A 26,782-nucleotide genomic window follows, 5' to 3' on the forward strand; every position below is an offset into this window, starting at 1 on the left:
ACCGTGACGACGTGTCGGCTCGTGTGCCTGCTTTTGAAGCGTCGAAGAAGACCGTTTCCGTTTTCCTTTCGGCTCCCGCCCCGCTCCGCCATCATGAAGTCCTGAACAAAAACGGATGAGAGTCGAGCAAAATGGGGATAACACGAACTGGAGATGAAATCCGCCGACAACACTAACGTAATGACAGTACGAAGTGGAGCGCGGAGCGGACCCGTGGAAATAAATGAACCAGTTTCCCATTGAAAACGTCAGAGGCGGCTCCTGGCGTTACGTTATTTAGTTAGCGGTGTTGCTAACAGCAGCTAGAGCTAGCCTGTGGTTTTCTTCTGGAGACAGCTCTGCTGCTGCTGCTAGCTGGCAGGCGTCAGTCAGCAGCTAGCTGTCACTTCAACTGACTCGCACTTTACTCATGTCAAGTCGTGAAGACGTACTAGCTGTCCGTTTGACTGGGAGCATCAGGATGGAGGGGACTTCGAGTAAAAGCATCGACAGACAGAATGTGGTTTGTTCGTGTTGAATAAACACCCAGCGCCGAGGAAAGGGGAGTGAGACCAATATTTTCCAGCCAGGCCGGTTAGCTAGCTCCAGAGCTAGCTACAGTGGATCCCAAAAGCCACGGTAAGACATGTTATAAATCATTCAGTATGCCAAAGGAGCAGAATGCGCCTACTCCCCCTCTGTTTGCAGGGGAAAAGACCAGCAAGCAGCATTAGCTAGCTCATTTTCAGACCTCGGAGAGGTTGACATTGACATGCAGGCTTGTTGTTGGCCTGCACCCTGAACACCCATCCAGCCTGGAGTTGTTGTTGTCTCCTGCTGAATACATGTCATGCATTTCTTTGGTGAGCCTGAGCAAATATAGCCTAATTGACCAGCCAAGTGCAAAAGCCATCCAGCTTCCTCAGTTGAGATGCACACTGTACATGAAACTGATGACAAGCACATATCTAGAACATTACTTTTCTGTCTAAATAGCCAAGGAAAATGTGTGTTTTGTGTTCCATAATTCGCCCAGGACGATCTAAGGTTGTAAAATTGCATATAGGTTAATGAGGTAATCTTAGATGAAACCACATAATTGTTGCATTTGTTGCCTCTTACTCAGTGTGTCTGCAGTGAGTATGACACGGATGGGCTTTTTAAAAATCAGATTGAGAGCATGCTCGAGGCTTGGTTGCACGATATAAAGAACTTCTCATTCTAAAAGGGAACCACATGCTTCCTCTTTAGTGGTAAAATGGCCATGAAAGAAATTTTTCATGTGATGCATGTTCACTTTGAAGTGACTGGAGATACTGACAAAAGATAGTGATACTGAAAGCTCAGTTGTTAAGTTACCGACCAGTTAAAATACTGTGCAGCATGTGTTGTATTTCTGCTTTAACCCTTTATCAAAATCCTAATGACCCATGACATACCCTGTGCCAGGCTGGTAACTTGACAAACAGTGCGTCACACAAATGAGCAGTTGCTGTCTGCACTACAGCTGTACATATAAGCATTCACAATGTATATTTAATATTTACAGATAATAGAAGAATCTTGAGTTCTAGCATCTCTCTCCTCTTATATTGGGAGACTGAGCCTCTGCAACACAAACAATCTGACTCTATGTCACAAACACTGAATGCTGATTTTCTGTTTGCAAAAAGATCTTTACTGCAACTGTACTCCCCAAAATAAATTCAAACAGGCTGTGACCGTGAGTAAAATGATTTGGTTTTATGTAGGCCTTCTCTAGTTGAACAAATCTAGTATGGTAATCGCAGTGCAAGCACTGTAATTTAATGATAACCAGTCATTTTGATCCTGTATGTAATTATCATTTCTAAGGCAAAATAAAACTTACTGTACATTTTTGAAGAAAAATACAGTAAACAAGCACACTTGAGTTAATAGGATATGTGTCAGCATTTTTAAAGACAATCTCTAATGCTTCCTTTTAAATTTTGGAAGTTGACAGGCACCATGCATAATGCATAGCTATTGTCTTACAATGTATAGTTTTGTAACCTCCAACCCTGCAGGGTATAATGCAAAACTGATCAAATCAGTGGTCAGTTTCACCTAATCTGGGATTCAAATAGCTACATATTTATTACAATAACTTAGCCCTCGGTGCTTTATCTTATCATGTGCACCTCTCCTTTTCCATAAATAGTCAGAAAACCTTTGTTTAGCTTTTCAGAGAAATCAAACTCTGTAGCGGTTAGAGGTTCTCATGATTTAAAAAAAAAAAAAGGCAAATGTTATGGTTACTCTGTTCATATTCAGTAGGCAAAACATTTGCCTGCTAAACCGGTCAGCAGGTCACTTTTATTTCGTGAAATTTGGCCTGCCATTGTCTGCTGCTATTCAGAGCGATGTCTTTCTTAAAAATCAACAAGGCCGATGCTGTAAAATGTTCTGCTCACTCGTAGTTCTGTTAAAAAACCAAATCTAAGGGATCCATACCAAGATAGTTGTGTATTTATTATAAGAAATTATTGGCTGATATTTGTGGTATTTTTTTAAATTCTCATCAATATTAATATCAGCCTTAGAAATCCAGTTTTGAGCCTGCAGGCTATATTCTTTAGTGCTGGATTCTCCTCATGACCATAATATCAACTTTCACTGATTTATTTCTGTCGTTGAGCAAGTTGTTCAGTGTTGTCTTAGAATCAATGTTACATATAATAAAGCAAATCAGATCAGCCATGCTGTGCTATCTAAACATTTTACTGCTCGATAGAAAATCAAAACAGTCCAAGCTTTGCTTTTTCATAGTTTTACAACAAACCTTTCACCAGTCCGTCTAGTGATTTATCCAGATTTTATTTTGTTTGATTCACTGGTTTCATGACAGTGGTGTCTTAACAACAATCGCAAAACTGTCAAGTGTGCACACTGGTGAAGGACCAGTGAATGACCAGTCAGAATCACTGAGGAATATTTTGTTCAGCATACAATGAAAATATGAAGCGCTTTGTGTGGATTTTTGAGTCTTACTTTTATATGAGTGTGGAAGATGAAAGAAACCATTAAAAAAGAATTGCCAAAGGAAAAAGATGCTGCATCTGCCATTTTAAGATATTTTGATGCAAAAACAGGTATTAATTTCTTCCCCACTTGCAGTTCTAGCTATCAAAGCTAAAAGCTGTCTATGGTGTATCATGTGAAATTATGGTAAACATATTTTGAAAATTGCAGTGTAAATTGTAAAAATAAAAAATACAATAATGTGATGTTTCTTCTAGTATTGTTCAACTCTATATTCCTGTTAGAGAGACAGATGGATGATGATGAATGAATGAACGGGTGGGTGGATGGATGGTCATCTGAAGCTGATGGGCACTTTGATATTTTCCATCCACATGAGCCAATACAAATTAGCATTTTTTAAAAATTCTTAAATGGTTGATATGCAGATGTAGGACTGAATAAGCTTTTTACACATGAACCACAGTGACTTGACCCTGTGGAGTGAAAAAGCAAATGCTGTGTTTAGCTGCAGATGAGTGTGTTGATTTTTGGTGGGATCAGCAGTACCAGCAGCCCTTTGATATTACAGAGTATAATTCAGTGTTAATATAAAACATATAGATATAAATTACATATAAGTGAGGTTAGAAGGTGGTCTGTGTAATTGAGAGACACTGAGATAGCACATGACTAGCAAACCACTAGATATCCATAGAATATTGGATATGTAAAAAGAATTCTTAAGCCACATTGTTCATTTCCTCACAATCCAAATGTGTTGATTATATGTGACAGACTGGACCATATTTCCTCGGAGGCTCGTGTTTCCAACACAAATGTTGGTAATCCTTCCAAATAACAGACGCTCACCCAGTTTGTTTCTTCCACGCTCACCAGGCGCTGGCCATGCCGTCGAGTGTGCGGGCCGGGAGCCTGAAGGACCCGGAGGTGGCTGAACTGTTCTCTAGGGAGGATCCCGAGAAGCTCTTCACCGACCTTAGAGAGATCGGCCATGGAAGCTTCGGAGCAGTCTACTTTGTATGTCACATTACTTGGTGTATGGGTTTGTGAAAGTGTGCATGCATACAGTATGTGTTGAATGTAGGCAACTTAATGACAGATAAATTACTTTAAACTGATCTTTTTGATAAATAAGTTTGGTTTAGTCAACAGCTAACACTTTGATGATACAAGTACACCTCTAAAATATGAATATCAGCATCTAATTACTGGGAGACTGATTATTAAGCCAGCTGAAAATGTGTTCTAGAATTCTGAACAAAAATTCTTGTTTTTCAGTCACATTGACACGCACCACTGGCAAGCTCTTGAATATGGTTTGCTTTGAGACTGTGAAAAGATTTACTGTCAACACTTTTCACTTGTTAGAAATTAAAGTCTGTTGCAGTGTATTTGCACTTCATGGTGGGAGCAAGCTAAAAACATAAATGGTTTGGCATTGCGGTGTTACAGAGAAGGCCTGGTCTACAAATCGTATGCTCCAGATGTTTGCCTGTTTGGTATTTTTACCAAATTTTATCTATACATAATGTAAGTAATAAATAAATACAATACAAATAATAATCAAAATCATTATCTTGGTGAGATGTGTTGATTTGCCTTCTTGTTGTCTGTTGGTGAGACCAAATAAGAAATTTTAAGATTTCACCTTGGGCTCTGCTAACTTGAAATGGAACTTTTTGAGATTCAGTTATATGCAATGATAAACTGCTCTTATACCAGCTTGTTAATTTTAGCAGTTTTGGCTTGTTGCTAAAGGGGATAGTACAACCCAAAACCTCTCGCATTGATGTGGAGAATAAAATGGCATAGATAAAATGATACTGGATTTAATTTGAGGTTACTGTGATGAACGTAGTCAGAGTGGTTGCTGGCAAGAAAAGGTACGCACAGCAAAGGCCTGACAGACAATGGGAAGAGTGATGTTGTGGGTCAGAGATTGTTGTGCGTTAGACAGGAGGAGAGATAATGATGGTACTGCCAATAAGACCACAAGCTGAAGATGAAAGATTGCAGTGGAGAGAAAAAGGTAAAAAGGTGGTGATAGTCAAGGACAAGTTGTGACTAGTGGATGAAAATCCCTGTGTAATGAAGGGTGAGAAGGAGCTAGTCATGGATGAAGGGATCAATGGGAGAGGGCAGAAGAGAAGAGGGAAGGAGGCTCAGCAGAAATCCTAGTTTTATGTAATAGTGATTTCTTTGGTCTGATGTGAAAACGGCTCATTAATCCAAGAGTTCCCAGGTGTTTTGTTAAAATACAGTACGACGCCTCAGTGCTGTCAACCACATCAAATGATAATTAGACTCGACTGAAGTTCTGTTGTCAGAAATACAAAGCAAGGGCATCCCTTCTGTTTATAGAACAGAAGAAGGACTTCAAAGAAGTAATTTATCATCTCTTGTCCCTAACCTTTCCACATTAGGCCCACGACATCCGCACCAATGAGGTGGTGGCCATCAAGAAGATGTCCTATAGTGGCAAACAGTCCAACGAGGTAGGACCTGGCAAAATCTCTAATCCTTCATCAGTTTATCGGTGAGATTTTCACATTAATGATTATGACTCTGGTCATGCTCCAGAAATGGCAAGATATCATCAAGGAAGTGAAGTTCCTTCAGAAACTGCGCCACCCCAACACCGTTGAGTACCGTGGCTGCTACCTGAGAGAGCACACAGCATGGGTAAGTCTGCGTGCGTGCACTGTCCTTCATGAACTTTATAATGTTGTTGAAACTTGCAGCTGCAGTTTGTGGCACTGCTGAACTGCACTGCATTACACAGTGAGGTGCTTCGGCTATTTAGCTTTCTCTCACGGACATAAACAAGGTGGCCAAAATCATAGAAACCGACATTTCCAGAGGAACAAAAATTAGAGAATAGAAACAATAAACTAAAAGTTTGATTTGTGCTGTCTTGTTTTCATTTCCATTGCATTTGAAGAACAATGAAGATGAGGCAGAGAAGTCCAATGATAAGGAAACAACAACTTAGGGTTGTCATGTTCTTTGCATTTGTTCTTTGCATGAATGTGATGTTTGAACTGGATCTAAGGAATGTAATAAAAAGGAGACCGAAAACTCAAAATTTCTGCTTTGTAACATAACTGCCATGAAACCATTATCACATCAAGTTTTATTTCTCTCCTTTTTTTCCTCTCACCTCTTAGACACAATAATAAATGTCAACCCCTCGTCCTAACATCGTTTCTGGTGGCGCCCGGTACTTCCCTGTTTTGTTCATGAAGTGGCACTCAAGTTGTAGTTACCATGGTGTCTGTGTTTGACCAATCACTGCCGGTCAGGTCCGCAAGCCCTGCCCCAACACTTCCTTAACCAGCAGAACCTGGAGCTGTTGAACAGGTCCTAAATTTAGTCCAGGCTGAAACAAAAGTTCAGTTCCTCAAAAGTTTCTTGGTGCCTGGAGAAAGTTGCTGCAGGACAAACACCCTTAAAGATAAAAATTATTATCTTTTATAGCAATTATCTGTTTTTATAATGATCCATACAGTGCTATATTCTTACTGTACATAACGACAGATTGCACTACTGTGACACATTTGGCTAGTCTGATGCAGACTCTTGGAGATGCTCCTCTGGAAGCAAACCTCCATTTTGAAGTGGCCATGTGAATGTTTCATGGGCTGTACCTTAGTTCAACAACAGCTCTCACACTTTAGTAAATGTACTGAAAAGTGCCTCCTGTCAAAAAAAAAAACCCTTTTTCTATTCGGGTCGAGTGTGAAAAAGTCTTTAAAGTCAAGTGTGCTCCCTAAAATAGCATGCAGTTTAACACCCTCTCTGTCTCTCTCTCTCTCCCCTAGCTGGTGATGGAGTACTGCTTGGGCTCTGCTTCTGACCTCTTAGAAGGTATGTATGACAGAACAGAGACAAATGAGTAATTAAGAAGCACTGTAGTGTTAATTGTTTATCTCAGTTGTTGACATAAGTGGTGCTTGATATCACCTAATATCTCTGTTTACCTAGTCCACAAGAAACCCCTCCAGGAAGTGGAAATAGCTGCCATAACCCATGGTGCATTGCAGGGATTGGTGTATCTTCACTCTCACAACATGATTCACAGGTAACCCCCCGTTCCTTCTCTCACTATCTGTATCTGTTCTGCTCTCCTCCCCCACACTTCTGAGAAGAGACAAAACAAATACAGAGGAGAAAGCACAAACTGTGCTGCCTAAGATAAGCTTATGCAATGGGCGTTTGTGCTCACACAGTGTGCCGCAGCAACACATTTCAGTGCGTCTAACAATACATTTTCTCTCTCATCTCTCTGTTTGTTTCGACTTCCTCACAGTTTTCCTCACAATCTGATTACGTCTTTCTCTTTCTTAGGGATGTGAAGGCAGGAAACATCTTGCTAACAGAGCCAGGGCAGGTCAAACTGGGAGACTTTGGCTCTGCTTCCATTGTTGCTCCAGCCAACTCCTTTGTGGGAACACCTTACTGGTAAGATGTCAAACTCTTTATTTTACTCATCATCGTCGTTAGATGATGGTTTGAGGACAGTTACTGCTGGTGGATTCATAAGAACGTTATGATCCAACGAAACCCTCACAACATTCACAACCTGTCCACCCAAGAACAATCACTTGTACACAAGTTGAAGAATTCTCCATCAAGTATGCCCGTGTATCATAACGTACTCCCTTAACATTTCATCCGTGGTTGTTGTGGCGATAGTCATGGTTACCATGGTAACAGCTACAGGTCCCAGAATTCTGGGGGCAGCAAACACTCCCTGAGCAGCTACTTTGAAATGACCACTGCTGTGTTTTGTAGACACATTTTTGATGAACAACTGAGCCAGCTGTGACCACAGTGACAAAGGCATTGAGTTTGTTGTGATAGCATCACGATAAAAGCCACCTCAAATTTTGCAAGTTGAATGCTTTTAATGCAGCAGAAAATCTTTGGTTTGCCTTAAAAGTTAATACACTTGTATAGTAGAGCCCAAATAATTATAACTATTTTGTATGAAGGTAAACTGAACATCTTTGGATTTTTGGGCTGTTGAGACAAAACAAAAGACTTTAAGACATAACTTGTTGCTATTTTCTGTTTCCTGTGCTTGTGCTTGTAAAGGCAGTCCAATGTGGGAATGGCAGACCATCACTAATATTTAGTACTATATAGAGAGATGCTTACTGAATGTAAATGCCAGAGTTGCTACTTCAAAATAAATGTTACCCCAGTTACAAAAGGAAATACTTCTCCTTCTCCTCCTAATGATATCTGGTCACATAGGTAGCTGCCGTTTTATTTGCAATACTACAACCCTAAGATAGCCGACTTCTCACCTTTGGCACGGTTCATTTATTGTCACACTTGTGAACTGGAAAGGTTCCAACAAGGTGTGGCCACCTGAATGTCAGATTCAAATTCATTCAAAGCATGCACCAGTGGAAAGATCAAACTTTGATCTGCAGGGAAACTGAGCCTTTAATTTCAAGTTAATTATTCAATTCCCATTGACAGACTGATATTTGTTCACATATGTATTTATATATGTATTTGAGGTGCTTGAACCAGGAAGTATTTAGTCACCTAATCCTTTCAGCATTACCTGCCAATCTCTCACAAGGGCAGCAGCCACAAGTCACTGTTGTTACTGTACATGAAGCAGCCTCACCCTCATAACGGTCATGTCTGCTCATGTGGTGCGGATGCTGGAAATGACAGTGAGCCCTGAGGCACTGTTCTCTCTTAGTCCAGGATCAAAAGAAATGAGCTGAAAATGGCTGAACTGCTTGGTTGTTTCCTCCATGCAGGATGGCCCCTGAGGTGATCCTGGCCATGGACGAGGGTCAGTACGATGGGAAGGTGGATGTGTGGTCACTTGGCATTACCTGCATAGAGCTGGGTAAGGGATCACCATAAAATGGTCCATAAGTGTGTTGTTTTTGTGTGTGTGTTCACAAAGCTGAAAGCATCTAACCCTTTTCTTTGCTTTCTCTTTTTGTTTTTGCTCTTTATCTGCCACTCTGTCTCTGTCACGCTGTGTTTTGCTTTGTCACTCTCTAGCGGAAAGGAAGCCTCCTCTGTTCAACATGAATGCTATGAGTGCCTTATACCACATCGCCCAGAATGAGAGCCCTGTGTTGCAGTCTAATCACTGGTGAGAGATGTTGAACTTCCTAACTGGTCTGTGTCCTCACAGACAATTATGATATTTGCTGGACAGTGGGATATTATGTGCAAAGAGGGACAATTTCTTATGTTGTTTGAGATTATATTACTATTGCTTTTATAAAAGAGCTGCTAATGTTAATGAGGCTCTTTCCACATGGTGTTTGTCAAAGTCTACAAGGTGTGTGAGATGAATTTGACAAATTTTAGTAAAACAGTGGCTGACAAAGTGCAGTTAATTGAATTATGCATTCGTGTTTGTTACATGAAGCTTTGAGATCTAAGTGAATCAAGAAGCTCATGTTGGGTTGTTACAACAATGGTTTTATGATCTCTGTTCAATATAAATAAAACCCACAACACTTCCTGTGTTGCACTATTGTTTTAGTACCAGTGCACCATTAATTAGAAAAGGTAATGAAGGACCTCAAGATAAATGCTTTGTGATATTCTGCAGTACAACATGACACTAATGAAAAATGTCAAATTTAAATGTAATATTTTGTAATGAAAAAGTCACCACATAGAGCTTTAAGAAAATTATTTTTTAAGAATAGACCACATGAATACATCGGCCTGTGTTGCAGCTGTTGTCATTTATCACAGTGTGAATTGGTGGCATTATGATGACATTTTTATAATTTTCAGGTCGGATTATTTCCGCAATTTTGTGGACTCCTGTTTGCAGAAGATCGCCCAGGACAGACCTACCTCTGATGTGCTGCTTAAGGTACAAGGTTTCAAAAGCATTGGTGCATGTTGCATATTATAGCAGACAGAAACTTGTGATTAGTGCTTTGTTATACATTCTCTTTATGATTAAGCAACGAGGAAATCCAAGTAAGACAACGTTTTAGCCAGGGGGCAGATTCTTTTATATGGGGGGAATGAATATCATTTGGTATGTTCTAAGAAAAGAACGAAATGTACATTATGTGTATAGGCCTCAAAGAGTGCTCTCAAGGGATGGTTTGAGCCTCTTGGATTGTATAGCCTTGGTTACCATCTGCATGGAGCTGGATTCATTATTAACAATAATCACATTCAGCAGCCTGCAACATTAAATTTAGCTGTCTTGTACACTATGTGTCTAAATTAAAATCAAGTGCTCCCCTTTTTTCAGCTGCAGCCAGCTGTTGAGTGTTTAATATAGACACAATATACACACAATACAGTAGTAGTCTCTGTTTACATTTGCTTTTACTACTGGCTCAAGGCATGCCCTGGCATAACAAACAGGTCAGCTTATTGCTGTTGGGGAAACAGATTCTTTGTCTAGCACTTTAACTTTAAAGCCTTGACAAAGGGAAAGACTAGAGGTGCAATGTGCAAGCATCAGTGTGGGTGATAAACAGTCACCACCAGCAAGGAGCTTTTCTAAGCAAAGCAAGGCTGAGTAATTTAGGCCGAGGCACTATCACTCAACTCCAAAAGCTAAAATCCATGTATTGAATTGTTCACTTGTTTCTTTCCATGTTTGTCCCCGTCCACCCAGCACCACTTCCTATGCAGAGAGCGTCCCATGACAGTTGTGATGGACCTGATCGCACGCACCAAGGATGCTGTCCGCGAGCTGGACAACCTTCAGTACCGGAAGATGAAGAAAATCCTCTTCCACGAGGCGCACAACGGTCCCGCACCAGAAGGAGGTGATGAGGAAGAGGTAAGAATGGGGCAGAGGAAGAGGAGGAGGAGGAGGAGGAAGAAGAGGCCAATAGGGCTGCAGAGCTGACTGATTGAATACACACTGGATTACCACTGGGTTTCAGCTCTTACTTTATATTCACTGTAAACAGGGTTTGGATTGGGCTGATTTAGTGAAGTGAAAACTGTTTGTATTGCCTCAGACTTTTGCAATGTGTTGCTGTGTATTGCATTTCCTGCTCGCTACAAGCATGAAACAAGAATACTTGAAAAGACCACATGAAAAGACTGTGTAGCTGTTTTTTGTTCATTACTTCACATTTTTTTGTAAACATGAAATTGGAAATGCCACTCCAAACCTTCAGAAGCTCATGACACACTAACTCCAAAAACCTTTTATTTCTGGAGAGAGAAGCGTGTATCAGGGTCTGTAAGAGAAAACAGCTGGTTTTAGCATCCATCCTGCCTTTGTATTGTACTTCTTAGTATATACTGTGAACTTAGAACCTCTTCCTCTACATACAAAGGCCTTTGTTTCCCTCAGCATTTCATTCCAGTTGGCTGTTCCCCCCAAAAGGAAATAGTGGAATTCAGAGAATGTGGGGCTACACTTTTCCAGAGTGTAAGCCTGTGTCTCACTGTTTGTATGTTGCAAATCTTTACTATATGTCTGCTCAGAAAGGTTTTTTATAAGATAAGTGTATTAATGTCAACTATAAACTACGATACACTACTACCACTATAATCCTATGAAGTAAAGAATCACCATACCTAAAAAACAATCTTTTCCCAGAACCTTTTTTGATCCGCTTTTTTCTTTCCACTAGGATGTGGAGCAGTATATGCTGCGCACGGGCACAGTCAACAGCATGGAGAGCTCCCACTCTCTGCCGTCCATGTCGATCAGCGCCAGCTCCCAGAGCAGCTCGGTCAACAGCCTGGCAGACGGCTCTGATGACAGTGGCGAGATGGCCATGATGCAGGAGGGGGAGCACACCGTCACCTCCAACAGCTCCGTCCTGCACAAGCCCCTGGTCAGTCCAAATGATTTACTGTTTGTGTCATATGAATCACTTTTTCTAACTAAATTATTGGACTTATTATTGGACAAATTATCTTAACACATTTGCTGCAGATGTGTTCTATAATAGTCAGACCAGTTCTTCTCATGCAAATTTGCACAACCTGCAGAAAAGGGAAAGCAATAGCAGCACCACTTTAGACCTGCAGACACACAACAGGCATGTCAGTGTTGCCACTTACAGAGTAAAGCAGAAAATCACCTCACAGCACGGTAGCAAGCACACCAGACCCAAATGCCAAAGCTGTAGGTTTTAGTGGACTTCCACCGAGTGAATGCTCGCTGAGAGTATTTCATTTTTGCACTATGATGGCATTTAGTGAACAGACTAGTCAGTTAAGTGACCACAAATCCTTTTGTTCTTCTTTTGTCTCCTCTGCTTGGTCTCCGCTGTGTAGAGCCATGACAACATCTATGACGATCCCTATCAGCCAGAGGTCGACTCGCAGCGAGAAGCTTCGTCTGCCGGTGGCGGTGGAGGAGGAGGAGGGCGGCGGCGTCGAGGCAGAGACCATTTTGCCACCATCAGGACAGCCTCACTCGTCACTCGTCAGATCCAGGAACACGAGCAGGGGTCGGCCCTGAGAGAGCAGATGTCAGGGTAAGATGACATTTGTGAAACAGGGCTAGTATTCGTGCCATATATGAGAGAGGAGCCACTTGTCAGGTTTATTTGTAAAGCTCTTAATCAAAGTTACTGCATCTCCTCATAGGTACAAGCGAATGCGGCGGCAGCACCAGAAGCAGCTGATGGGCCTGGAGAACAAGCTAAAGGCAGAGATGGATGAGCACCAGCTGAGACTGGACAAAGAGCTGGAGAATCAGAGGAACAGTTTCTCAATGGAGGGAGAAAAACTCTCAAAGAAGCACCAGGCTATCCTGGAGAAGGAGGTGAGCTGATGGAGGGGGAATGAATGATGGTGAGAGGAGGGACAGATGAATAAGAGATTGGAAAAATAGGTGGACAAGTAGCACATGGCTTCAGGTGTGGGATGAATGTAAAGAGAATGATGGAGAGGGGAGAAACCACCAAACCCCTCATAGTTATAAAACAGGTACCTAAGAGTCTGCTGCCGTTTCCTGATGTTAATGAGATTGGGTTTTTTTTTTTCTCTAGACAAAGGCAGTCCTGACTGAGGAGAAGAAGTTCCAGCAGCACATACTGACCCAGCAAAAGAAGGAGTTAACCAGTCTGCTGGAGTCCCAGAAACGACAGTATCGACAACGCAAGGAGCAGCTCAAAGAGGTGCTTCTATGTTTCCAGTCAGCTGACTCCACAAAAGTATTGTGAAAGTAGTGTGAAAATTATGGTCAGAAACATGGTTCCTGTTAGGCATAAATTGGCTGTTGTTGGTGAGCTTTTATGTTTCTTAAACCTTTATCCACTTCATTTCAGAAGATACTGCATCACGGTAACAGTATAAAAAGAGCCTTGATCTATTAGTTTGATGTCATGCCAGTTTAACTAATACTTTCTTCCGCTCTAGGAACTGAATGAGAACCAGTCCACACCAAAGCGGGAGAAACAGGAGTGGTTGGTGCATCAGAAGGAGTGTCTGCAGCAGCTGCAGGCGGAGGAAGAGGCAGGCCTGCTGCGACGGCAGAGGCAGTATTATGAGCTACAGTGTCGCCAGTACAAGAGGAAGATGGTGCTGGCACGCCACAACTTGGAGCAGGACTTGCTGCGAGAGGTACTTTTTTGTTTAATATCAATAAATTCTCCTAAAATCATTTTAAATACATGAAATTTAATAGGATGCAAACATGTCAGCATCAGTGTAGTAAGACATACAGTACTGGAGGGTGTTACCAGATTTCTAGTGCCACCAGGAATATTTAACCTCTGTCAGTTTTCCATATTTATTGTGTAATAGATGATTTATTTATTTTTTGAGTGCTTAAGGGTTTTTGTTTGTGGAGGAGGACTTAAAATGTGGAGCAAAAACTAATGGTCTTGAAAATGACAATATCAGATTATAAAATCATCTTTGGAAAGTAAAAAAAAAGAACCTGAAGAAAACAATATATATTTTGGGAACAGACAAAATGTCTTTGAATATTATGTAGTTCAATTCAACACTGCTGCCAACTACAGCCTTAAAAATGCCTGTAAAGTTGAATCAACACCTCCCATTGCCATTGTTTAATTTGTATGAAATGTACTTGATATGTTTTTATTGAATAGAAGAAATAGATCGAAATATCTTTTTAAAAATGCATGTAAAGTATGCAAGTATATAAGAAATATAAGAAGTATATAAGAAATATACTTAGAGTAAAATATAGTTAACATATTTCTTCTTCTATCTTAGAGTGTATATAGTTAAACTTGAAATATGCTGTACTTAGGCAGGCTGCTCATGTATAGTCTGGTTGTGGGAAAACTGTTGAAAAATGTGTTGTGTGATCAGTTTCCTCTCCTGAGAGTATTGTCGTCCTGCTTGCCTCTTTCTCATCTTCTTCCCCTCTCTAGGAATTGAACAAGAAGCAGACTCTAAAGGACCTGGAGTGCGCCATGCTGCTGCGTCACCACGAGTCCACCCAGGAGCTGGAGTTCCGCCAGCTGAGTTTGGTGCAGCGTACGCGGGCCGAGCTCATCCGCACACAGCACCAGACAGAGCTCACCAACCAGATGGAGTATAACAAGAGGCGCGAGCAGGAGCTGCGTCAGAAACACGCCATGGAGGTCCGCCAGCAGCCCAAGAGCCTTAAAGTGAGTGAGACCACCCGAGCTCCAGAGGAGGGAGAGGGCCAGGCAACAGAGGGGCCAAGCAACAGCTGGGACAGTGAGGCGGGGTCAGTAGGGATGGAGGTTGAGGTAGATAAGGAGAGGGAGGTGGTAGCTAAGGAGATAAATGGTGCTGAGGATGAGCTTGATGGGGCAGTGGTGGAATTCAGAGAGGTTTTTACAGGAGCAGAGGAGGAGGAAGGTGAGAGTGTCCCTGATAGGAAAGATGAGGTAGATGACGAGAATAAACCAAAGGGAGATGATGACAGAGAAGATGAGGGTGAGAAGGACGAGTGGAAAATGGGTGATGAAGGGTCAGAGGTGAGGGAAGTAGAGGGAGTTCAGTGGGAGTATGAGGACGACCACAGTAAAACTTCACACATAGACACCGATGAAGAGGAGGAAGAGGGCAGGGGCGTGGCCGACGGCTGTCCATCAGAGCTCATTTCATTCCCTTCCCCAGAGAAGAGACGTGTCCGTGAGCGGAGAGATCGATGAGCTCTCTGAGTTTTACTTCCCCGACGCCCCCGAGGAGCTGGAGCCCGTGCCCATCTCCGCCCCTCCTCCCCCTCCCCCCACCCAGACGTCTCTCCCCTCCCTCTTCTCTCACGCCATCTGCCTCCTCCTCTCGCTCTCGGCCGCCGCGCAGCCCTCCAACCTCACTTTGCTGCTGCTCTCCATCTTCCTCCTCTCCCTACGTCGCTCCCCGCCCCTGCCCTCGGTGGCCTCCGTCGTCCTGTCCGCGGAGCTCGCCTTCCTTGCTCTCTTCTTCTCCTACCTCTTCCTTCGTTCTTGCTGCTCTCTATCTCTCTCCACCTACCTGTCCCTCAGCCTCTGGGGCAGTGGCCTCTTCAGTTTAGGACTCTCCTTCAGTTTGGGGATTTATTACATCCCCATGATTTTGATTTCAGCCTCCTTCCTCAGCTCGCCCTCCCTCTTCCTTTCCCTCTACTTGGTGGTAGTGCTGATTGTCAGGCCGGCCCGCGACTTCCTCCAGCACGCACCCCGCAAAGTCAACCGCCTCTGCATGCGAGTCCTTTTCCGCCTCCCCAGACCCCTGTTTGCCATGTGCCAGTCAGTCCTGGGTGGTATGGCTGAGCGTAACCTCTATGAGATGTTTCCCAAAGCAGGGCGCAACTGGGGCGTGCGCCAGTCCAAAATCCCAGTCCCCCTGAAGAGCTTGCCTTTAGAGTATCAGGCTCGCTGCAGTAACACCTCTCCCTTGGCCAAGGGTCTGCTTTGGATGAGGCGTTTCAGCAGACGCCCCCTCGGGGTCCTGGCAGACCTGGCTAACTCCATAGTGCTAAAACTAGCTAGCCATGCCCTTAAAAAGTTGCCGCTCAGTGTCCGCAGAAAACTGCAAACTCTGGGCTTCTTGAAGAAACAGGTCCCAAGCAGGCTGCCCCAACTGCTGCCCAGAGAGGTGAGGGAGAGGAGACAGAGGGAGAGGAGGAGGAGAGAGAGGGAGAGACAGAGGAGGGAAGAGAGGGTTAGGATGTTTCGTGAGGACGCCAGGTGGGAGTGTGGGTTGAGGCGAACTTCATCCGGAAGGTTCATCAGGGGGAAAATTCGACCATGGAGATAACAAGCGTGCGAGACAAATCAAAAGAAAGAGTGGGAATGTTTGCTGCTGGTGTGTGTTTGTAAGAATTTGCGTGTGTGTGTGTGTGTGCGTGTGCGTGTGCGTGTGTGTGTGCGTGTGCGTGTGTGTGTGTGTGTGTGTGTGTGTGTGTGTGTGTGTGTGTGTGTGTGTGAGAGAGAGAGAGAGGGTGAAGAGGATCCATGTTCCATTGTTCAATCATTGTCCATGTGTCTTTTTGATTTGGGCACACATGTCTCTCTTGTTATATGATTCCCAGACTGGTTTTTGGTTCTTAAAGATGAGGTGTACTATACTCTGCACACACGTATATCTGCACATCTGTGTGCACTGGCTAAAAGTGATTTTAGCTGTTGAAGCTATTTCAAACAAAGCGAACATGTGTGCGCACAAGCAGTACTGTTGAATCAGTGGGCTCTGCAAAACGTAAACATGCAGCTGAACCTATGGTTACTGTACCAAACCCAGTGAAGTTTGAACATTTCATTATTGTGCTTTTTGTAAAAGTTCCTTAAAGTTTCTTTAATTTTATTATTTTGCTCTTAATTTGTAAGACAAATGTTTTTATGGTTATTTTTAAGACCGTTTTTGTGCAATGGTTTGTTTTTCTTTATAGTGGTCTTATTTCACAGGGTCTCACTTGCACACTGTTATCTCAGTGCTTAGAACAAATATGACAGTGTTGCACAGCTTCATTGCTATAATTTCACTCCCCAAAGTTGAATACTGTGAAAAAAAAACAAGCAAAACAAAAAGATCCTTAGTAATTTCACTAACATCACCCTGAACACTAGCTCTCAGTCAGTATAAAAGTGCAATAGACCGCTGAGCAGAAATATCTGGGACCACTGTAAGACATTTATTATTTGAAACATGCTCTCTGTGTTTAGAAGTTGAAGTGGAAAATGGTTAGTAATAGGTCTTACTTTATAGGACTTAAAATTATTAAGGTGTGGGGCCATTTAGCTGGAACATAAAGCCTATCCAGTTCATTGTTCCATGTGTAGACATCTTTTGATATCATTTTCAGCTGGTGAAATCATTATCTTGCAGATTCTAGTTAGATAAACTATTTTTATTGCGCATTATGCAATGATCTTATGATTTACCGTGTAAACATTTAGATATTTTCCCCTTAATAATCATATAAATATACAGCAGTTGAGTGCGTAGTTTTAAATGTTTACACAGATGTTAATAGCCTGTTGTGAAGTGGCAAATCCTGAATTTATAGTGGACACATAAGAAGGTAGATACACTTAGGAGTAGTAAAAGTATAATATAATAAAAACCTATTTAATATTTCAATTAAGTTTAATTTATATGAAGCCATAGACAATCTTTTGAGACATGCAATCATAAAATGAGTCCAAAGATTGATGAAACTACTGAATGTGAAAGAAGATATCTAGTTATTGCAGACATATGTTTAATTTTGCACTGTCTCAAAGACCATTCAGAAATTATACCAAACGTGGGCTAATAGATCAGTTTAGGGCTACGACAAATAATTATTTTCACCATTGATTAAACTGCTGCCATTGAAATGTCAAAAGTCCAGCAGTTTGAAATGTCAAAGTGAAAAAATGCCCATCACAAGCTTTACAGAGCCTAAGTTGATGTCTCCAGACAAAAATCCAAAAACCAAAGATATTAAGTTTACATTGATAAATATCAGACATTCAGCAAATCCTGTTATCTTAGAAACTGGAAGCAAAGATCAATTAGTCAATCAGTCAATTAAACCATTTGATTGTTTCAGTTCTACATAGTTCCGTTTTTTATCTCATGTTTTGGCACATTTAAACACCAGAGTGCTCTGATGCAGCAGATTTATTCAAAATTAGGTGAAAATTTTTTTGTGTTATGCATAAATCTGGGAATACAAAGATTTTAAAATTTGCAAATCTCCAATGGAAGTCAGGTTAAACAGGAAAATGCACCAGTGCTCATAAATGCTGATTGTATAATAAAAGTGCCCTGTCATTTGAGCCATTAACATGGAAGAAAATCACTGAGGAGAACTCAATATTAACTGTATTTTGACCCATGGGAACAAAAAGGTAGGACACTTCTTTTTGAGTGTCTTGCATTTGGGAAGTCTAGCTTTAAAAAACAACATTTTATAAACATTGTTTTATTTGAATGTAACTTTTTTTGCCATTGATTTGCATTTGTGTTCCAGTATCAGTTACTTCCTGTTCCTCTGTGTATGTTTACATGTTTGTATTCTGTTCTGTTGTGACACCGTCTGAGTGTTTGAGTTTCCACAGAGTTATATCACCTTGAGTTTTTTAAATATTTAATTTATGCAGTATTTATAAGACTAATACTGCATTTTGTTTGGCAGCCATTTTGTTGTCCTCTTTATTATCATTTTAGCTGCATGAGTGTCGGCGTACTGTGTGGCTGCGTGCTCGCAAGCATAGAAAAATATTTTGTCATACTTCCAGATTTTTCTTTACATAAGAAAATAAATTCTTTTGTGTGTAAAATCATTGTCTTTGTTTTTATGATTTTTGTTTCCATTATTATCATGTCTTCATTTTTTTTACTTTATCCCTGATCTACCAACAACTCTTTTATGGAAATTTCCCTTTACTGTTTTTTTCATCATCATTCCTCATGTGTCATCACTCATTTTATCTCTTGTCATCTGTTGTGCCCCTCCCTTTTGTTTGAAACTCACCAAAAGTAATGCAGGCAAGTTCTTTGACTTTGCTTAGCACTATTTCTAATCAGTATGTAAGGTTGAAATATCTTTAAGGATGTGAAGTCATAGATAAATCATCATTTATACTCATTCTATTGCAAAATTTAAGACATTTTTTGTTGCAAAAATCCACTGTAATCACACACACTGACTCATTTTCACCTCACTCAGTAACCTGAAATGGAAACAGGCATAATCTCCAACACTGACTTGCTGAGCTGAAAGAAATGCAAAAATAAGAAATTCATTTTGATTTACACCTCCACTGTATCAACGTACGAACTGCATTGTATGAATAGATCTGACTCTTAGAGACATACATTACAGCTTTTAGTAACTGAAAATGATTCTGATAATGATAACTAAGCAGAGAAATGTAATAACAAAGCAGAGCTTAAGGAAGCATTTGTGTTACAACGTAAAGCCCCTGCTCCAGAGCTGAAGGTTTTTTCTATAACATTGTAAACTTGTGTCAGTTTGGCAGAGATGGTGTCAAACATTCAACATTTGACAGGTATTTATACTTTGATTTGTCCTTTTCATTTTTCACCATCAGTCATGTCATTACAAAAATTGTGTGTCTCATCTTCTCCCCCTGATTTTCTGTTTAACACGTCTTCCACCTTGTTCCTTTTACAAAACCACAGGAGCACTTTAGCCCAGCTGCTTCCATCTTTCTTCTTTCTCCTCCAGTCCAAAGAGCTTCAGATTAAGCGTCAGTTCCAGGACACCTGTAAGATCCAAACCCGTCAGTACAAGGCCCTGCGCAACCACCTGCTGGAGAACACGCCCAAGTCGGACCACAAGGCCGTGCTGAAGCGGCTGAAGGATGAGCAGACTCGTAAGCTGGCCATCCTGGCCGAGCAGTATGACCACTCCATCAATGATATGCTGTCCACACAGGCTGTGAGTAAGGCAAGGAGACGTCGTTCACTTCACACTCGCACCACACCACCACTGCTGTGCCTGGCCCGGGGGCCTTCCTGCCCGCCCGCCCACCCGCCTGTCTGCCCGTCTGCCCGCCAACCAGCCTCCTCCTGGTCCCTCAGTGTTGAATCTCTACCTAAACCCACACATCCCAGTTTTATACCAAACAATGTACACCACCCTCTTTCCTGTGAAACAGCTCTGTATAAGTCCTCTTCCAAAACATCCTTTTCCCCTGAATATATGAGGGAAATAATCATTATCTGACCTCGCTTAAAGAAAGAAAATGTGTTTGCGGTTTAGCTACACTGAAAATCAGCCACATAATAATACATAAGACCACATACAGTAACTTTAAAAGATTACTCCACCGGTTTAGCATTGTACTCCTAAATCATTGTCAGATTCACAATAGTAGTTCCTCTTAAAATAGAAATTAGATGATCTTTCCAGACATTCATGATATGTAGACCTACATGAGTGTCATACTTAACACTTGCTGGTAAAGATGGCAGCAACCAGGGATCAGCCTCATTCCTTTCATTTTAGGAACTGTACACAAATTATCGATGTGTTTTGTTTGTTTGTTGTTTTTTTCTGAAGGGAGGGTAGTCTGTTTTTGGAGAACAGGGGAGAGTTAAGTTATACTTTATTTATATTTTTCCTGTAAAATTTGCATTATTTAGTTCTGTTTTTTTTTCCTCTTGTTTTTTATTGTGCAGCATGCACTATAGACCAGAAAGGGTAACAATTATGTCTCTGAATTGGAGCTTTATACCTCACAATTACACAATTACAGTAATTACAGATAGTAGACTCATTATTTTAGTTTGAAGTAGTAAAGGAGACAATACTATGAGATTCTTTTCTTAAGTAAAATTACTAATATCACACTGAAATCAGTTACAAGTAAAATGTCTACATTGGAAATGTTACTTAAGTAAAAGCTTGGTTTGAAAAACCAATAGTTTGACAAAACAAATGAATAAATCACAAAAATTATTAAAAGAGGAAAAGGAAAAGCAGCAAATCCTCAGATTTAAGAAGGCGGTACCAAAAAATGTTTGGCCACCTCCCTAAAATGTCCCTTAAATGACTGGACTCTTAACTGCCCTCCTGTTATTGGACACACACAAATCTCAGGCTTTTAAATGAATGAAACATAGTAGGAGGAAGATGGGACGTAACAAAATGTCTTGTTCCCTTCAGTGACATAACGCCCTGTGCTACTTTAATTACCTCACACGGCAGCATGCCACGTAAGCCCAGTAAGCCAAATCCCTGCTGCCCTTGTTTGTCTGCACATCTACTCCTGCTGTGGTTAAAGTCTCTGTGGGAAGGTTTCCCACACACTAATTAAACTCAGTCCTGAGGTCACAGTTTACATTTATATGTGTTTTAAATGAAGAAACAACATTTGTTTCCTAGAAGCAGGCTGCAAGACGGGCAACACATCCAAGTCAGCAGCTAAACTAAAGGCAATTTTTCACACATGACAGTGAAATTTATGTTTCACTTCACTTCATCCTGTTGAATACATGTTAGAGTAACTGAAGGCACAGACTGATCAAACATGAGTTACCCAGACGAAACACTGATTTAACTAAACCACCTTCAGCTCTCACTCCTGTTCCTCTCCTCTGCTCTCTTGTGCATCTCCCTCTCTCTTTACGTTTGTCAAACTTTCAAAGCTTCTCCTCTACCCTTGCCAACACTAAAGCGAAATTTGTCAACCATACAATGATGGCAAATTCATTTTTCATCACGCTCCCTCCTCTTTCTGCCTCTTAGCTGCGATTGGATGAGACCCAGGAAGCAGAGTACAAGGTGCTGCGGATGCAGCTGCAGCAAGAGCTGGAGCTGCTTAACGCCTACCAGAGCAAGATCAAGATCCACACCGACACACAGCACGAGAGGGAGGTCAAGGATCTGGAGCAGAGGGTGTCCATCCGCCGCGCCCTGCTGGAACAGAGGGTTAGACTCCTTTGGCTTTGAAAGAAAATCTTAAAATGTAGTGCATGAATTTGGTCTGTTTAAGGAATTCTACAGGACTGCTAACTGGGTGCAATTTAAGTAAGTAAAGTAAGCAGCAGGCTGCTTATGTTAGCTTTAACATTGTTACAATTTACTCACAATTTTCCACAACAATTGCAGCACCTTTAATGGCTATTCTCACCGCAAGGTTCAGTCCAGAGCTTTCAGTCATACCATATGATCTTCCTTAGCAGAGTAATACTCTGAAAGACTGAAAGTTCAATCCTGATGTTAGAAGCAGTAGTCGACAAAAGACAATCCCATCACAAGGTCCACTCAGTAGATGTCCTGGAGCTTTCAATCAGATCACATGAACTTCCTCAGAGAAAATGGGAATGTATCTACATTTCTGTGACGACTAGGAAACTTCTGTTAAGGAGGATCATGTGGTATGATCAAAAGCTCCAGAACAGCTACTGAGTAAACCTTGTGATAAGGTTTTTGCTGTTTCTAAGGTAACAAATTAAAAACAAGCTTTAGAGGAGGTTTAGGTTTGCAAATGTTAAATCTAAAATCTTGGATTAATGACATATTCTCCTGCTTCTCTCCCAGATCGAGGAGGAGATGCTGTCCCTGCAGAATGAGCGCTCAGAGCGCATCCGCACCCTCCTGGAGCGGCAGGCCAGCGAGATCGAGGCCTTTGACTCGGAGAGCTTGCGTCTGGGCTTCAGCAACATGGCGTTGACAGGCATCCCCAGCGAGGCCTACCCCAAGCAGGGCTACTCCAACGCCCCGCCCTCGGGCTCCCGCTCCGCCAGCCACTGGAGCCACGGCATGCACCCCCAGAACATGCCCTCTCAGCAGCACTCCCGCCGCAGCCACAACAGCAGCAGCAGCAGCAGCAGCGGTATCGGCAGCGGAGCCGGGGACCGCAGGAGCGAGTCCTCCTCTTCCTCCCACGGCCTGGGAATGGCCCTGGGCCTGGGGCGGGATGGGAGGGAGATGCACCACTCATCCCGCTCCTCTGCCTCCTCTTCCTCCTCCTCCTCCTCGTCTTCCTCCCACCACCAGCGCCACCACCTGCCCCAGCACTACCACCACCAGAGCACGCCGCAGCTGTACCGCGAGCGCGAGCGGGATCGAGATAGGGAGCGGGAGAAGGAGAGGGAGCGGGAGTGGGCCGGAGTGCGAGGCTCCGGCGGCGACCTGGCCCACCCACACCCCCTGCCCTTCTCCCATCACCTGCCCTCACGCTCCTCCTCACAGTCCCTGGCCATGCTACCTCCCCCGCCACCCGCCCCTCCCTCCATCTCTGGCCCGTCCTCCTCTTCCTCTTCCTCCTCCTCGTCGCAGGGGGGGATATACGGTGGTGGCAGCGGCCTGGGCGTGCGTGGCGCCCCGAGCCTGATGGCCCTGAGGAATAGCCCCCAGCCTCTGAGGAGGACGGCGTCCGGCGGGGGGCCCGGAGGCGCCGGGGGCAGCGACGGCGTTCTGAGCCGAAGCACCTCTGTCACCTCCCACATCTCTAACGGCTCCCACCTCTCCTACTCTTAGATAGCAGGAGGAAGAGCGCGGACAGGGTGGTAGCATGAGGGGAGGGAGTGATTTAGGAAGGTAGCTATCACAGGTTGCATCTCAATACTCTCAGTTTGCCACCTTGCCTCATATCCTGGACTAATCTCAACTGTCAGAATAGCTGCAATGCAGAGGATCTGGGGATATCACCCTCTTCTCTTAACGCACAGAAAGGTAAAGAGATCAGTCAACATCAGAGGCAAAGAGAGGACAAACTGACATTATTGAGCTGCACCCTGCTTCTTTAGACTCAGGGTGGGTAGAGAGGTTTTCTCCCATTCTCACAGGTATAAAAGAGAGAGGGAGGAATGTAACCACCTGTAATACCACTGGATTAAGGTGAGAAAAAAAAAAGAGGAGGTTTGTGTTTAATGTTTTTATCTTTGTTACCGCCTGTATAAAAGTGAGATAGGACGAGTGAAAGGAGAGGACATTTAGCCTTTTTTTTTCCTCCCAGAGCTGCAGAGAGAGGGGACGGCAGCCACGTCCTCTTCTATGATGTTCTGTGCCGGAATGGAGAAAGATAGAGGACGAGGGAGGGAAGGAAAAAGAGGAAGATGATGTTTTTTTTGCATTGTGTAATGTACTTGTATGTAGTCTGTGGTGTCCAGATATTATCTAGCAAGCACTCGCAGCCTGGGCTCCAGGAAGGAAAAAAGAAGGAGAATCATTCAAGATGGGTTACTTCAGTTTCCAGCCTTGTGGACACTGGAAAACACTTTTTATTGATTTACAACTGTTGATGTTTTGTTGATTTTTTTCTTTCTTTCTTTTTTTTGTATTAAGTGTCTAAAAAAAAAAAACACAAAAACAAGTTGCTTGGAACGTCACCAATGCCTTTAAGGGGTTCTTAAAGGGATGTCGTGCCATCAAAGTTTTTATTTGATGACTGCAAGATGATTTAAAAACCGAAATACGAACACACAGAATGTTTGTAAAGGTAAGAGACTCTGTTCTAAAAAAAAATGCAGCTGGGATGAGGAGAAACATTTGTGAGGACATGTACAAAATACAAAAGGAAAAAAAAAAGAACAAAAAAAGCTTTCTGGCATTCATGACATATTGAGTATCTAAACAACATAGGTGTCTATGGGAGTCACTCCAATGCATGAGATAGATGTACAAAAAACAAAAAACATTTGTAAACATGACCAAACACATTTGAAATGTACCGTACCTGTTCAAGTTTCACCGGCATTCAAGATCACTTGTCCCACATTTTTGATCTTTACTGTACATATTTATGGGAATATAAAAAAAAACAACAAAAACAAGTCATTTGGTTTTATAGAGTAACAAAGATAATGATAGTAATTTTGATATATTCAAATGAGTATTGAATTCAAGATTTAGAGCGACAACTCCAACTGCATTTTCTATAGGTGTCAATATTACCATAACTAATCCTGATGTAATTGTTGTTGTAATCATGTTCACATTTTTCTTGCGAGAAGAAAAAGGGCCCACTTTTGACTGTAAAAAAAAAAAAGATAATAAAAAAACTGTTGCATTGTCAGGTATGGTGTGTGTTCAAGGAATTAATGATTATTAATAAGAATTTATTAATAATTGTTAATGATTTATGTATGTGTGTCGAGCGGTAAAGTCTAGTTATATTGCCACTTTTTTTTAGACAGCAAAACAATTGAATTTTAAAAAGACACTCCTACAACAGCGACACCCCCCCACTATTCACATGAACTCTGACCTCCTCCTCTGGACTCTTACAGAAGAAAAAAAAAAGATTTTACAATTGGCCACTGGAATGTAAATGCTGGTTTTCCTTTTTGTTTTTATTATTATTTATTTGTTTTCAGTTCGGGAATAAGTTCTGAGAGAGTACACACAATCTGTGTTGATAATCTGACTGCTTAGGAGTGCGACCAGCGCGACAAGCTGGAAGCATGTGAAGGAGAGGTAGAAGAAGAAGTGAAGAGGGCGGGCGTCGACTGAGCTGCTGTGCCCTCTTGTGCCGGCACGGCAGCAGTGACCCGGAGCAGCCCATCCTCGCACAAAAAGAAAGACACCAATCAGTGTTGTTTTCATGAGCAGATGATGCTTCTGAGGCCCAAAGGTTTTGCTCTCTGTTCTCACTGGGCTGTTATTTACTTGAAGGGAATCACAAATAACTGGACTTTTTTTTTTTTTGATTGTTTGTTTTTTTAATTATTTTATTTGAAAAAAAAAGAAAAAAAAAGATAATCACCCTGCTGTTTGTATGACTCAGAAACACCAGCTCAAGACAATTCCCTGTATAACCTACTACTTTATGCTTGGTTGGAATCTCAGTGCATGCATAAACTCCTTATATAAACTAAGACTGGCGGGTTCGGGACAGCCTCCGTGTTGGGGAAAAATCAGTGTGGTAGTTGTTTTGTTAGACGGGGGTTGTTGTCAGTGTCAGAGGCATTGCGGTAGAGGAGCAGGGAGTCTCGGTTCCTGCCCGGGCAATGGATGAAGACGAAGAAGCAGCACAGGCTCATCTGTGTTTTGCAGAGTTTTTTTGTGTGTGTGTGGGAGGGGGTTGAAATCCTTATTAAATATTCAAATCAAGCGGTTCCAAGCTTGAGGAGGAGATGGAAGAAGGGTCTTAACACATGTATTGGAAAAGAAATGGGGTGCTTTAAAAAGTAATTTAAAAAAGATAATAAATTGATATTAACACATTAACTTGTCTGGATCTGATGTACTTTACTCTGAGGACAGTATGTTTATTACAGGTCTGCAACACATTAGAGCTGAAACAGAACTGATAAGTTTATCATTTAAGTCATTTTGTTCTTGAAAGTGAACATTTGCTGTTTTTTTTGTCTCCTATAATATTACACTGAATATCTTTGTGTTCTTAATCTGAATGTCAACATATTTTTTGCTATTATCTGAATTAATTCACAGATTAATTTATATCAAAAATAATTCTGAGTTGCAGCCTCAGATCCTTTTATCTGCCCATCGTTTTATTAGTAAAATGACATCTAGTAGGAAAACAGGGTAAATGATTGATCATCCAGTGTGATGTTAAGTTATCAAGTGACCAAAATGTGTCAATAAATGTTGGCTGAGCTACACATCAGTTAGATGAGTGAACATTTGTAAAACATCTGCTTTTTAGTCGACCCATTTTTTGCTCATTTGCAGGTGAAAGCAAATCTGCTGGAAAATAATTGAAAATTTACAACAAACTTGATTCAAAAAATAAGTGAACGACTACAACTAATGATCGTTTTCATCATCCATTAAACTGTATATGATTTTCCCAATGAATCATTGTACAAAAGAAAAACAAAAACAAAAACAGATATTTAATTTAGTCATAGGAAATAAACATATTCATGTTTGAGAAGCTGGAACAAGTAAATCTGGGGGTGTAAAGTAAAATTGACCTAAACGCCTGTTCAGCCATCAAAGTAGCTG

General features: G+C 41.9%; 1 protein-coding gene across 2 annotated transcripts; it reads left to right on the top strand.

Moving 5' to 3' along the window:
• The first annotated feature begins 65 nt into the window (after positions 1-65).
• taok2b (TAO kinase 2b) lies at positions 66-26,038 on the top strand. 2 transcript variants are annotated; one of them, XM_018678365.2, is made up of 20 exons: positions 66-618; positions 3,862-4,002; positions 5,409-5,480; positions 5,566-5,667; positions 6,807-6,852; positions 6,970-7,066; positions 7,333-7,446; positions 8,769-8,860; positions 9,022-9,115; positions 9,775-9,856; positions 10,622-10,789; positions 11,598-11,804; positions 12,250-12,452; positions 12,565-12,742; positions 12,969-13,097; positions 13,339-13,542; positions 14,325-14,564; positions 19,586-19,798; positions 21,611-21,793; positions 22,406-26,038. In XM_018678365.2, exons 2-20 carry the CDS (start codon positions 3,871-3,873, stop codon positions 23,345-23,347), a joined length of 3,498 nt encoding a protein of 1,165 aa, XP_018533881.1. In that variant the 5' UTR covers positions 66-618; positions 3,862-3,870; the 3' UTR covers positions 23,348-26,038. The 2 variants fall into 2 exon arrangements, with proteins under 2 accessions (XP_018533881.1, XP_018533882.1); XM_018678366.2 differs by lacking the exons at positions 66-618; positions 3,862-4,002; positions 5,409-5,480; positions 5,566-5,667 and adding an exon at positions 5,942-6,345.
• The last annotated feature ends 744 nt before the right edge of the window (positions 26,039-26,782 follow it).

The sequence above is a fragment of the Lates calcarifer genome, linkage group LG23 (assembly GCF_001640805.2).
Source record: "Lates calcarifer isolate ASB-BC8 linkage group LG23, TLL_Latcal_v3, whole genome shotgun sequence".
Lineage (NCBI taxonomy): Eukaryota > Metazoa > Chordata > Actinopteri > Centropomidae > Lates > Lates calcarifer.